The sequence below is a fragment of the Saccopteryx leptura genome, chromosome 11 (assembly GCF_036850995.1).
Source record: "Saccopteryx leptura isolate mSacLep1 chromosome 11, mSacLep1_pri_phased_curated, whole genome shotgun sequence".
In the NCBI taxonomy this organism is placed as follows: domain Eukaryota; kingdom Metazoa; phylum Chordata; class Mammalia; order Chiroptera; family Emballonuridae; genus Saccopteryx; species Saccopteryx leptura.
Window position 1 is genome coordinate 71,245,281 of NC_089513.1, and position 13,898 is coordinate 71,259,178.

The 13,898-nt window shown below is 49.1% G+C and overlaps 1 protein-coding gene across 1 annotated transcript in view; it reads right to left on the reverse strand.

Annotated features, from left to right (window-relative positions):
• Window positions 1-363: 363 nt before the first annotated feature.
• Window positions 364-13,898, reverse strand: part of EEIG2 (EEIG family member 2) — a 46,448-nt gene continuing 32,913 nt past the window's right edge. The window contains exons 5-11 of the mRNA XM_066352323.1: window positions 11,802-11,848; window positions 7,880-7,983; window positions 4,988-5,083; window positions 4,679-4,868; window positions 4,449-4,576; window positions 2,564-2,633; window positions 364-780 (exon numbers count right to left, since the gene is read on the reverse strand). Coding sequence (XP_066208420.1) covers window positions 738-780; window positions 2,564-2,633; window positions 4,449-4,576; window positions 4,679-4,868; window positions 4,988-5,083; window positions 7,880-7,983; window positions 11,802-11,848 — 678 coding nt within the window. The 3' untranslated portion in view covers window positions 364-737. The remainder of the gene's footprint in view (window positions 781-2,563; window positions 2,634-4,448; window positions 4,577-4,678; window positions 4,869-4,987; window positions 5,084-7,879; window positions 7,984-11,801; window positions 11,849-13,898) is intronic.

Here is a 13,898-nt window from a genome sequence, read left to right on the forward strand (position 1 = left end):
AGTCCTGCGGCTCATCATAACAAGTAGTAATACACGCTGCATGATCATGGCATTCTACCCATTCTTGTAGCTCAGACTTAAATACACTTGTTATTTGACTTAAGACTGATACCTTTAGATTAAGTATTTTACACGATTCAATCCTAGTATATATAACTGTCTCAAAGCATGAACACCCACACTTTGGTATCAATTACTGTATCAAAAGGGTTAATAAACTGAGTATAATACTCTAAAGGTAGCATAATATGGAAGATTTCCTTAATAGGAATCATAGCTATCTTGACAGAAAGTGTAGGGTTTTTACCTTCAGTTATTGTCTCTCAAATACAGTGAAAGAACTGGCGCCCCACCCCGCTGAGCAGTCGACCACAGGGTTCACACCCCCACACTAGAGCTACACCCCGATGCCGCCTCCCCCCAGCTGTTCCGAAAGAGAAAGCAGTCCTCTCATGAGCACATGCGGTGACCGCAGAAGCCGTGGGCTTCTACACACCCAGGACACGCCGCCTCGAGACTGCCATTCCCACGGCCACGACGGCCCCTCTATGCGGGCGAAAGGAGTGTGGTGGCACTTCCGGGGAAGAAAATCAGGGCTCGCTTTCCTCTGGATAGATGAATGTGCTTCCTTTTTAAACGGGTTCGTTTTCTCAGAAGTGCTTGAATTGAATGTCTCGGCAGCCCAACGGCCCACACCTGGAAGCCACAGGGAAGCTTCCGTTCACCAGCAGGGGCCTCTAGCGTTTGATCACAACCTGTTCATAAGCTCCAGACACCGCCCTGAACAGTAAGGGGAAAAAAACAAACTTCAAAATTTTGAGTGGCTGTGTTTGAACCTGTCCCAGTTGACATTTGCTCTGAAGAGAGCGTGCATTAGGCATTTTCTACTAGATTTGATTTCCACGGGGTTTACACAAGATATCACCGATAGAAAACACTTGAAATATTAAATGTTTATACTTATTAATACACTGGGTTAGTCCAGTTTCTGATGCTCTCATACTTAACTCTAATGGTTCCAAATTCTTACCCAATCAAACACACTGGCAAACGTACTTACATAGAGATCCTAAAGTTGATCTCATCCAAGAACATACCCTGACTCTGCAACTTCAGGCCTTGCACAGAATAGGTAACAGTTTTTAGTTGCTTTAGTAGTGTGGTGTCTTAGTGCATTTCCCGAGGAAGGGCAACGGCTCTTTGAATCAATACGTGAATTTCTTTATCTGTGGTCTGTACTGTAAATTCTATCTACGTAATGGAGATTTAAAGGGGAAATGATTTAAAGGGGAATTTCTTCACTAGCTTGCTTTGACAGACTGCTGGTTGCACCCCTCAAATCTTCTCTCCCCTTCTGCACAGTTTTACCTAGGTCCAGGCTGCCTGGCTAGAGATATTTCCTAACTGTCTTTGTAGACAGGTGTGACCACGTGACTAAGTTTCCCCCAGAAAACGTGAATGGCGAAGTGACGACTTCTGCTTCAGTGGCTTCAGGGAAAACTGCCCGCCTCGGCTGCTAGCAGTCCAGTTTGGATAACACAGGTAAGGAGGACGGTGACGGGTGAAACGGAGGGCACCTGGGCCCATGAATCACTTCCCTGCAAGTTGGCCCAATGAATCGTTCCTGAACTGAATGAGTGGCTGAGTCAGTGAAAGTTATGAAAGGTCTAAACTGTGTTACACCCACGGTAACCCTCTTTTCAATGAACTACTTCCTGTAGCATCTCTCTACGTTCCTCTCTCATGTAGCGATCGCCTCTGGTCGTAGTCAGTGGCTGATGCGCGTGCTCGCATGGCAAACAGCCACATGAAAATCCCTCTGTATCCTCAGGGCCCTGCACTGCGCTGAACGCACAGGAGGCACTCAATGAAATTAGCACTGGAAGAGGAAATGAATTCTTGGAGAGCACAAGCAAGGTTAACAGCGTGGGTTGCTCAGTGGCTGCATAACAGCTTGTGACAGATAAGACCACAGACTGAAAATGTAGTTATACTTCGTTCTGTCTAAAGTATCAGACAAAGCAAACAAACCACCCCGCCCTCGCCCCAAAAGAAAAGAATAAGGAAGACTAAGCGCCACACAAAGAGCCGCGGCCCTTCCTGTGGACCCACCAGCAGGTGTTTCCTAGCCTCAGTCTCACACACTTGGTGACCTTCATCCTCCTTATTTTTTTTTGGTGACAGAGACAGAGAAAGAGACAGATAGGGACAGAGAAACAGGAAGAGAGAGATTTGAGAAGTATCAATTCTTTGTTGCAGCACCTTACTTGTTCATTGATTGCTTTCTCCTATGTGCCTTGACCGGGGGGCTACAGCAGACCGAGTGACCCCTTGCTCAAGCCAGTGACCTTGGGTCCAAGCTGGTGAGCCTTGCTCAAACCAGATGAGCCCGTGCTCAAGCTGGCGACCTCGGGGTTTTGAACCTGGGTCCTCCGTGTGCCAGTCCGACGCTCTATCCACTGCGCCACCGCCTGGTCGGGCTGTAGCCTTCATCATCTACTCATGGACAGTAAAAAGAAAAAGCCTATCCTTCCCTTAACAAGACAGTACTTGGACGACGTACCTGTTTGGGAGGTGATGGCTGCCGAAGGCGGTGCTTCCCCCGGGGCCCACGAACAACCGCAGTCCTTCTTCTGCACAGTTAAAATATTTGTTGTGAATACAATCAGTATCGTCAGACAATGTCCATGTTGTAACACATTCACATTTTACACTTCCATTCTATTAACGAAGTTAAAAACTTAGAAACGCTATATTCATGTTTTACAACAGACAATTCAAGGGCTATCCTAATAGTTATTCCTCATCAACTTTCCTAAATCTATTTTTCTTAAAACCGAGTCAAGAAGGCAGCTCTCCTCACACATTTCCAGGACAGGTTTAATCACTTCTCTTTACACCCAGTTGTATAATAAACCCAAGCCCATTGTTAACTGCTCTGTAGTCACACCAGCGTGAATAATTCTACCTTTCAAGCTGGTGGCATGTCAGTGTTCCCTTTCAGGGAAAATGGGAAGGACGGGGAGGGAGAGGGGAGTAGAGGGGGGAAGTGCTGATGGCGGGAGGCCTGACTTGGGGTGCTGAACACAATCCAGTAAGTACACTGATGATGGTTACAGAATTGTACACCTGAAACCCATATTCTGCATACTGCTCACAAAAATTAGGGATATTTCAAAATGAATATGAAGCGATAAAAAAAAGAAGCATTTGATTTTTTTTTGATTAAACAAGAACATCAGAAAAGCAAACGACAAGTCAAAGAAAGTTGCTTGATTATGCAGAGGAGATGCAAAACCAACTTTCATTTCATTGGTGAAAATGCACCATACAAAAGGCTGAAAGTATTGAAATCTGCATGTTCCCTGATCCCCTAATTTCTGTGAGCAGTAGTTCTATTAAGCACTAAAACCTCAATAAATTCAATTTTTAAAAAAATTAAAAAAAAAGAGCCTGACCAGGCATTGGCGCAGTGGATAGAGCATTGGACTGGGATGCAGAAGACCCAGGTTCGAGACCCCGAGGTCGCCAGCTTGAGCGCAGGCTCATCTGGCTTGAGCAAACCAAAAAAAAAAAAAAAAAAGCTCACCAGCTTGGACCCAAGGTCGCTGGCTCGAGCAAGGGGTTACTCGGTCTGCTGAAGGCCCGCAGTCAAGGCACATATGAGAAAGCAATCAATGAACAACTAAGGTGTTGCAATGAAAAACTGATAATTGATGCTTCTCATCTCTCTCCATTCCTGTCTGTCTGTCCCTATCTATCCCTCTCTCTGACTGTCTCTGTAAGAAAAAAAAATTTAAGAAAAAAATGCGAAGGAGGAAACGAAGGATTCTGTTATTCACTATCATTTCAAGTTTACAACCCAATCTTCCAAATTACAATGGTGACTTGAAGTACTTATGTCCAGTTATGACACAGATATAAATATCTATCATAAGGTAAAAAAACAGGCCCTAGCCAGTTGGCTTAGTGGACAGAGCAGTGGCCTGGACTGCAGATGTCCTGGGTTCAATTCCCAGTCAGGGCACACATGAGAAGGACCATCTGCTTCTCCTCCCTTCCCGCTCCCCCTTCTCTCTGTCTTTCCCTCCCACAGCCAGTGGCTCAATTGGTTTGAGTGTGGCCCCGGGCATCGAGGATAGCTCAGATGGTCCGAGCATGTCAGCCTCAGGTGCTAAAAATGGCTTGGTTGATTTGAGCACTGGCCCCAGACAGGGTTGCTGGGTGGATCCCAGTCCTGGCTGGCAAATGCGGGAGTCTATCTCCCCTCCTCTCACTTAAAAGAAAAACAAACAAACATATGAGCTACAAAGTTACCTTCAGGTTTTCATGGCTATAAAATTTCTCAAATATGCCACAAACAGTATGGCAATGCACAGCCCCTTACTGCCACCCCTCACAGGCTTGGGTCCCAGGCGTGTACACACGCTGCGTGGTTAGCTACACACCCTCTGCACTGGAGTCCAGGCTGAAGTCCTGACTCTGTAATATTTTCTCCACGATATCGTCCGCGTCCACTCGGGTGTCATCTACTCGCTTCAGCTGGGATTCTACAGAATCTTGTTTCACTGCGCACCTTGGAAAATAGTTTTTTAAAAGAATGTCCTTTTTATTGTTATGAAAACAAAGTCCCCCCACCCCCACCCCCACCCGCGTTAAGCAGGGACCAGAAGGCCACCTGCTGGGTGGTTCGGCGGCGGAGTCTTCTCTATCAGCTGTATCAAGATCCGGCTCGGCTCCCTTCCGCTCGGTCTCGTCACAGGGCTCTAGAATACTCTCGACGCCCGTCGACGTGCTTCCCACCGAGGTGTTCCTCCGGTGGCAGAACTCAGAGAAGCTGGCTGACCGGGAGTGGCACGTGCTGTACCCTGTCGGGGGAATCACTGTGGCTGTGACACCGGCACCAGACACTCTGCCGTCGCGCCCCAGCCCTCGGGTCCCTTAGCACCAGGTGTCCGAGGAGCTCAGCGCCACTTGCGGCCTCTACCTGATACTTTCGACTGCTGGCTGGCATAGCTCGACGTTCTGGAATGTCCGCAGGCACCAAGTTCATCGGGAACAGAGGCGCTCTTTGCTGAAAGATCTGTAATTTGTCAGAACATCATGTTACTATCCCTGCCAACCAGTCAGAGGTCAATTGCATTCTCATCGGCGGATTGATTTTTAAGCCGTCAAGGTCGTGATCAAGAAAAGCATGCCGCAAAGTGAAGAGATTCCTTCAAATCAGGACAATGTAAACAACTGGACTGCCGGAGAATTAAACAAAACTTACCTAGTTTACTAAAGAAGCCTGGTAGTTTTCCCTAAGGGTTAATGTAACTCTACCTTAAATAAAACTTTCATTCTTATAGCTTTATTTAGTATTTCTAAAAAAAAGTCCTGTATACTTTAGGTATGAGCCAACTCTGTGAGTTCAGGTTTTGTTGTGTCTGATCTGCAGCTTTAGGACCGCCATAAAGCAGGATGGCGGGGGTGGGGCTGGTTCGGATTGCGTCTTACAGCCTGTCCAGGAATGAGGGCCAGCTCGCTGCAGGGGCTCACGTGGGTGACAGCGTTTGTTGGTCCAGCTGCGTTCAGTATCATTTATTGAACTGCTGCCATGATTGCTATTACTCAGCCGGTTTCCTCTTGCCTCGAAGTGAAAAACTGTTGTCGTTGCCAAATATTAAAGATTTCACCCCAATGAAGACGGTCCCAGTTGTGCACTCCATGGGAGAGGCCTGGTTCTGGGAATACGTAGTTGGCATCTGGAGTGTGCACTGTACCAGGGGACTTCCAGAAACGGCTTTGACACTGCCCTCTTTCTGCACATTTACTCTGAAACTGAGTACCGTAATCTGTCTCTAAAGAACTTTGCCAAATGCTACAGCCGTGTTATGTTGACTTAAATACAGTCATTTGTCCAAATACGTAATTCCCAAGCGCCGGCAACACTGATGTCAACGTGACAAGTGCTCTTCAGTTCACTCCTGTGATAGACTTTTGAGAGCAAGATTTCCTCAAAAACCTGGCAATTTTGTGAGAATTTATAAGAACAGGGTGACCGGGAAGAAGGCTGGTGTTGCACATGTGGAGGGGAGACACCCGAGGACACCCGCCCACCGTTCACGGAGCGCCCACTGTGTCCCTGGCATTACGCCCGAGACACAAAGCCCAGTAAGACCTGATCGTGAAGGACTTAGCGTCTGGCTGAGGAGAAAGACAAACGGACGGGTTTCGGTGTAACGTGACAGGAAGGAGACCTCGCCAAAAAGCTCCTGGAAGTATGCAGCTGGAGTGTGAGGCCACATACATTCGTAAATGGAAACTGCTGGCCTCTCACTGACGTGACCACATGGACATTTACGTGACAGTTAAATCTGAGGGTGGAGAGGACATTGTCCAGGGAAAGGAGACAAAGGGGACAGAGCCCCGTGGACCATCAACACTTAGAAGAAAAGGAGAGAAGACGAAGGAGAGACTGAGACGCCGGCGAAGGAAAGGCCAGACACAGGAGCCCTGGGCAGAGAAAGCTCCGAGGAAGAACAGACGGCCATGTCAGACGAGAGCAGAAAGAGGGCCCGGGGGAAGGGACAGTCCTGTCACTGGAGGCGTCACCAGGAGAGGGCCGAGGGGAGAAGCCAGATGGCACATGTGTTTTGGAATAAATGGGCGGCATAGTCTTTCTGGAAGTCTGGCTTTAGTGGGGCGGTGGGGGGTGGGGGAGTACAGCCCACGGAAGACACTGGACAGAGAGGACGCAGGGCTGGAGAAGGAGTGTGTGTGTTTTCAATATGGGAAGGAATTCAGAATATTCAAATACTGACAGGGAGGAGCTAATGGAAAGGTTAAAAGGACACAGAAGCTTCACGAATCAGAGCCGTTGTATCTGCGGGGGCAGAACAGCGGTGGTGTTACAGTAATATAATGTCATAGTAACTAAATATATAGAGAAATATGGACGATTTATAGAAATAAGTTAGGATATAACGTTAAATCCATTGAGGCAAGTGAATAAGGCTATGCCGTCTGGTAGGAACTACTCTAGAGTGTACGGATATGATAGGCAGACTGCCTTTCCCTCAGGGCCCAGTTAGTGTGTGTGGAGTTATATACAGACAAAAAGTGGCTCGATGTGATAACTCTGTAGGTAACACAAACAAGAAGTTTCCTTAGGAAGACCTTAAAAGTGGCTTGATGTGACATTTCTGTAGATTAACATAAAAAGGGCTCCCTGCTAGGAACTCCCAAAAAGGTGGTTTGAGGTGATAATCCTGTAGGTTGACACCTGTTAGAAGGCATAGGCTGGAAAAGGTACTAAAGCTGAGGGTCCCCTGCTGCTGCAGTAGTGGCCAAGGGTCCAATGTTGAATGTGGACTGTGTCCACGCTGCTCTGAACAAGGACAGCCGAGAGGAGCATGCCAATGGGGCCCCATTAGGCTGCACCCAGGCACGCCGTAAGCATCTATGAGTAATAAATTGCCTGTGTGATTCTTGCAACTAACTTGTATGTCGGTTGTGGCTTTCCTCTGATGGCAGTTGGTCTCGGCACTGATCAGAAGCATCCTCATAGCTGCCTCAAGAGTAGTCTCGAAGAGGCTGCCAGCCCTGCTGTTGAGCAGGAGTGTCCCACTGCACGGGGAAGTTGAATCAGGGACGCTTGATCGACGTAGAGCTCAGGCTCTACTGGGACAGGCGGGGTCCTTGCAGCGTTGGGCTTTTAATCTGTTGGAGCCTAACACTCAGACAAAACGCAGCACTGGCTTACCCCAAAGCTGTGTAACTGAAACTGCTGATCCTCTGACCCACTGCAAGCCACACACCCCACGATCGTTAAATCTGGGAGGGAGGATGGGAGTCTCACAGATTAAGAAAACCGGTAAACTACACAGCCCCGTACCTGCTATTCCAAGATGGATTTTGAGAGTCTCTCCCCCTTTTCTGTCTTCTTCCAGAGACTCGGACTCACCAGCAATCGGTATAGACATCGAAGTAGAGGGAGGCCTGTAAACAAGATTTCTCAGGATCAGAACCCGGCTACGGGTCAGAGCTGGTTGAGCAGTCAGTACGCGGCCTTAGCAAGGTGCCCACGATGCTCCCTCTCTGAGGGGGATAGGAACAAAACTCAACAAACGAGCGTCCTCAAGACCCGAACAAAATTCACGGGGCGGGGGGTTTACACAACAAAACTGTGGGACCAGAAAGGGAGTCTGGGAAAGAGAAGGGCTCTGTCAGTGCGTCCCAGCACAATCAGTCTGTCAACGCCAATCACAGCAGAGCCAGGGAGGCACCTGCGAGGTAGGGGAGGGGCTCCAGGCCCCTCGGACCCGAGACCGGAGGGGCAGATCCCATGCCTCCTGCCTCAGGGCCTACGCTCTCTTATGGGAGAGAACGGAAAGGGTGGGGAGAGACACAGGAGAGAAACCTTAACCTGTTCCTGTATGTGCCCTGACCGGGGATCGAACCTGCAACTTCTGCGTATTGAGATGACGCTCTAACTGACTGAGCTATCTGGCCAGGGCTCCACTACCTTCTTTAATAGTATCCATGGTTTTCTCATCTACCTTCTTCCCCAAAAAGAGTTCACCTGCCCCACTGCGAGTCTGTAAAGAGCCTCAGTTGTTTAGACGTGCTTTCTGGCCTGGAGTCTCTGGAAGTGGGCAATGGGCATATTCTCTTGGCTAATTCAAGGCTCTTCTCTCCACGTGGAGGCTGTGAAGAGCAGGGGCAAGTCTGAGTTCTAACAGGATTTTTTAAGAAAACATTCCTAACCTTTTGAGGTTGATTTTCCAGAGGAAAGCCCCATTTACCTAGAGACTGCCCCTTGCTGACCTGAGATAAAGCAGGAAGGTGGTCGGAGGGACCATGAAGCCGATTCAGGTCTTTGATGACAGACTCGGTTGCCGTTAACCCTCTTATTTATAGATTAGCTACAGCCCAGGATCCCCGATCTCCAGACTCCCGTATCCCGCTGAGAAACCTTCAAGCAGTTGTCCACATTTCCCCGGCTAAATTCATCTTACGTTTTCTTTACTGAATTCACTGGGGTGACACAGGTGAACAAAACCGTACAGGTTTCCGGTGCCCGATTCTACAACACGCCTCTGCACACCGTGCTGTGTGCTCCTCCCCCTCCAGCACCAGTGATTCCCAGTATACCCTCCTCTAGCTCCCCCCAACTCAGCTTTTTACCCCAAATCAGTTTTCCTCTTGTATTCCTTATCTCCGTAATATCATTACAATCCACGAAGTCCCCGAAACTAGAACCCCAGATCCTGCTCTGTCTCCTTCCTGCTCATGTGTCTCCATCTCCAACCAGTTTCCAAATTCCACGGATTCTCTCAATATTTTTCCTATTTATCGCTTCTTCTCCACCTCCGCTACTGTCTTCGGTTTGGCCTTGATCCTTTCCCGGGACAATGATAAGAGCCTCCTAGCTAGTCTGCCTGCCTCTCTTCCAGGCTGCCTTCACTGTGGTCTTTCTGAAACGCTCATACCAGCAGCTTGCTTTCTGATTTAAAACACTTCAACATCTCCTTCGGGATAAAGCTACAGGGGGCTCTTAGCAGTCTGGCCTAAACCCATCTCTTCAATTACCAAAAGCTGTGTGTGTGTGTGTGTGTGTGTGTGACAGAGAGAGAGAGACAGAGAGAGGGACAGATAGGGACAGACAGACAGGAAGGGAGAGAGATGAGAAGCATCAATTCTTGTTGCGACACCTTAGTTGTTCATTGATTGCTTTCTCATATGTGCCTTGACCGGGAGCTACAGCAGACTGAGTGACCCCTTGCTCAAGCCAGTGACCTTGGGCTCAAGCTGGTGAGCTTTGCTCAAACCAGATGAACCCACGCTCAAGCCGGCGACCTCGGGGTCTCGAACCTGGGTCCATCGCATCCCAGTCAGATGCTTTATTATAATATAAATATAAATAATTATTATTCACTGTGCCACTGCCTGGTCAGGCCAAAAGCTCTATTTTTAATATAATAAGTGCTCACTTAACATTGTTGATAGGTTCTGAGACTATGCAAAACAAGACCAATTTTCCTATAGGCCAATTAATATAAACAAGAGTTAAGCTCCTGTGGTATCTCATCAGTGTTGTAACAAAACAGTGTCATTCGAGGCCCTGCTGTAATGTAAAACAGCTTGGTGAAAAAAAAAAAAGATCCCACAGAAAATCCTGTATTGCACTTTCTGCAAGAAAAACAAATTAATATAAAAGAAACACACTTACAAAGAATGGAGTCTCCAGTCAGCCATTAATCATTGATGGTGACTCAGGCCTGCCTGTCCCAACTCTTATCTTTTTCACGCCAGTGCCTTCAGTTTCCGTTTACAGAGGGCCTGGCTACAGTGCCTCCAGCCCCCCACCTCTCCGACAGGGCCCTGGCCCTCTGAGCCCCTGGCCCTCAGGCCCTCCCTCTCTCAGACCTGTCTCCCAGCCCCCCTCCGACACCCCGGCCCTCCGAGCCCCTGGCCAGAGGCCTCTTCCCTTCCTCCCTCCCTATCAGCCTCCCTCCGGCTCCCTATCTTCTGCCTGGCCTGACTTCTCAGCCACAACACTTTCTGCAATACCTTCCAGCTGGCACCCCTTGGCCTGCAGTCTCAAACAACTTGGGGAACCCAACCCTAGATCATTTTGGCCATCTGTACTAACTACTCTCGTACTGGGGCTACTAAGCATTGTAGAGAGGGCTCAGCAACATGGGGGCTGATATCAAGGCAGATGCGGATCTAAAGTCTGAGCTGGGCCTTGGCGATGCGGATCTAAAATCTTAGCTGGGCCTTGGCAACATGGAGACAGCTCAGCGGGGACGAGTAAACGGTCACTGAGTGCCTGTTTCTCACCGGCTTTAATTCTATTCCCCCTTCTGTTCTGAAGATGTTTTTATGGCCCTTATTAGACATTGTGGAATATAGCTCAATCACAGAACAAAAGAGATGGGATTATTTTGTTTTAGTTTCATGGTAACGTTCAGAGCACATGAAAAATGACCGCCTACAATGACAATCCTGTCCGCGTGGTGTTCTGCATATATTCCCCGCCCTGTAACGCCATAAACTTGTGCGAGCTGCTTTCTCTTCTGAATGTCTCTGCCTCCGCTCCGCGGCTTAGCAAGCTCCCAGTCACCCTTTAACACTCGGCTCAGTGTCACCCCTCGGTGGAGACCTTCCCGGCTTCAGGAAGTCTTTGTTACCCCTACCTCAAACGCCCTCTCCCCTAACACCTGCCTGGCCGCTTCCCAGCTCCTGCAGGTCTCTGCTCGATAGCTTTTCCAGGGAGGCCTCCCCGACTACTCCATATAAAATAGTAAGCCCACCACAATCCTCCTACCCTGCTTTATTTTTCTCCCAAGCACTCACTTCCATCTTGACATCACAGATTGACCTGTTGGCTTACTGTCTGTTCCAGAACATAAGCTCCAAGATGTCGGGACCTGGTCTGCTTTTCCCTGCTCTGTCATGTCTAGAACAGGGCCCAGCACATGGTGAGGCACACACTTGGTGTTTGCTGAAGACATGAGTAAGTCCACGGAGGTCACATTAAAAATTTTAATTTGTATAATTTCACCCAAAACCTGAAGGAGACAGAAGACCTATAGCTTAAATATAATTATAATTCAGGGTGTGGCGAGCTTGCTAGGTAAAAGGTAACTGTCTCTTCCACGTGGTCAGGTCAGGTCAGTCACCCAGGGGAGGGGCCATCCCTACACTGGTATGAGCCTGTGAACACCATGGAATCTGAATGTAAAAACTGAAAGAAAGAAACCGCTCTCCTACTTTCAGATAAATAACTCATTCACGGAGCACTGACTTACGTTTTAAAACACGGGTCACCAGACATCAGCTGCATACTGATTAAAACCTAAACACGAGAAAAAAGAAAGAGTGTGATTATGCAGGGTCCCCGAGGAGAAGCCACGTCTGCTGGTCCACGCCCAGGGTCCCCTACTTGGACAGGACGGAATGAAACGCTTGCTGAACTGGATTACACCCAATGTTAAACTGCTGCTCGATACCGACACAGATTAAAAATCTTTTTTAAAGCTCAAAATTTGATAATTGCAAAGATCAGAGTGGAAAGGATGGAAACAAAAAGTAAGCCCTAAAACAAACAAACAAACAAAACAAGCCCAAGTGCTTCAGCAGTAAGAGCCCGTGTGTGTGCTGTGCTGGTCGGGTTCAAGTTCATCTCCAGGGTCTGGAATGCTTCCCCCCACCTGGCCACGCTGTCCTTCCCAAGGGTGCCTGCTGGTGGCTGGAGGCGGGTGAGTAGAATGCTTCCCTCCACCTGGCCACGCCGTCGTTCCCAAGGGTGCCTGCTGGTGGCTGGGGGGGGGGTGAGTGGAATGCTTCCCTCCACCTGGCCACGCCGTCCTTCCCAAGGGTGCCTGCTGGTGGCTGGGGGGGGGGGGTGAGTGGAATGCTTCCCTCCACCTGGCCACGCTGTCCTCCCCAAGGGTGCCTGCTGGTGGCTGGTGGCGGGTGAGTGGAATGCTTCCCTCCACCTGGCCACGCTGTCGTTCCCAAGGGTGCCTGCTGGTGGCTGGTGGCGGGTGAGTGGAATGCTTCCCTCCACCTGGCCACGCTGTCCTTCCCAAGGGTGCCTGCTGGTGGCTGGTGGCGGGTGAGTGGAATGCTTCCCTCCACCTGGCCACGCTGTCCTTCCCAAGGGTGCCTGCTGGTGGCTGGTGGCGGGTGAGTGGAATGCTTCCCTCCACCTGGCCACGCTGTCCTTCCCAAGGGTGCCTGCTGGTGGCTGGTGGTGGGTGAGTGGAATGCTTCCCTCCACCTGGCCACGCCGTCGTTCCCAAGGGTGCCTGCTGGTGGCTGGTGGGGGGTGAGCGGAATGCTTCCCGCCCTTGCCCCAGAATTTAAAGCTTTGCTGATATTTCCTGACATGCTGCTGTTCACTAGCTGCTGACTACCTTGTAAGAATCAGCCATAGGCCTGACTGGTGGTGGCGCAGTGGATAGAACATTGACCTGGGATGCTGAGGTCCCAGGTTCGAAACCCTGAGCTTGCCAGCCTGAGCACAGGCTCATCCGGCCTGAGCACGGGGTCACTGTCTGGCTTGGGCCACCCAGTCAAGGCATGTATGAGAAGCAATCAATGGACAACTAAAGTGACTCAACGACGAACTGATGCTTCTCATCTCTCTCCCTTCCTCTCTGTCTCTCTCATTAAAAAAAAAATCAGTCATAGGATCTTATTACATTCTTCTGGGTCTAAATGATAACAAACAACAATCATGATTGGAGAACTTATTATGTGTCAGGCATACCCTAAGTGGGTTTTTTTTTGTTTTTGTTTTTTTTTTTAGTGAGAAGCAGGGAGGCAGAGTGACAGACTCCCACATGCAGCCAGACCTAAGGCAGGGCCATGAAGCCATCCTCAGCGCCCAGGGCCACCTTGCTCCAATCGAGCCATGGCTGTGGGAGGGGAAGAGAAAGAGAGAGCAAAAGAGCAAGAGAGAGAGAGAGAGAGAGAAGAGAGAGGAAGAAGGGTGGAGAAGCAGACAGTCACTTCTCCTCTGTGCCCTGACCGGGAATCAAACCTGGGAAGTCCATGCACTGGGCCAATGCTTGACCACTGAGCCAAGCAGGGTCAAAAGTGTTTTATACAGATTATTTCATTTAATCTTCAAAATTTCTATGAGAGATTGATACTTTGATACTTTCATTTTAATCCCAAGAGATTAAGTAATATTTTCTTTTTCTTTTTCCAAGTGAGAGGAGAGGAGACAGAGAGACAGACTCCCACATGTACTCCTACCAGGAACCATCTGGCAACCCCTGCCTGGGGCCAATGCTCGAATCAACTGAGCTATCCTCAGTGCCTGAGGCCAATGCTCAGACCAACCAAGCTATCCTCAGTGCTCAGGACCGACACTTGAATTGCTCAAACCAACTAAG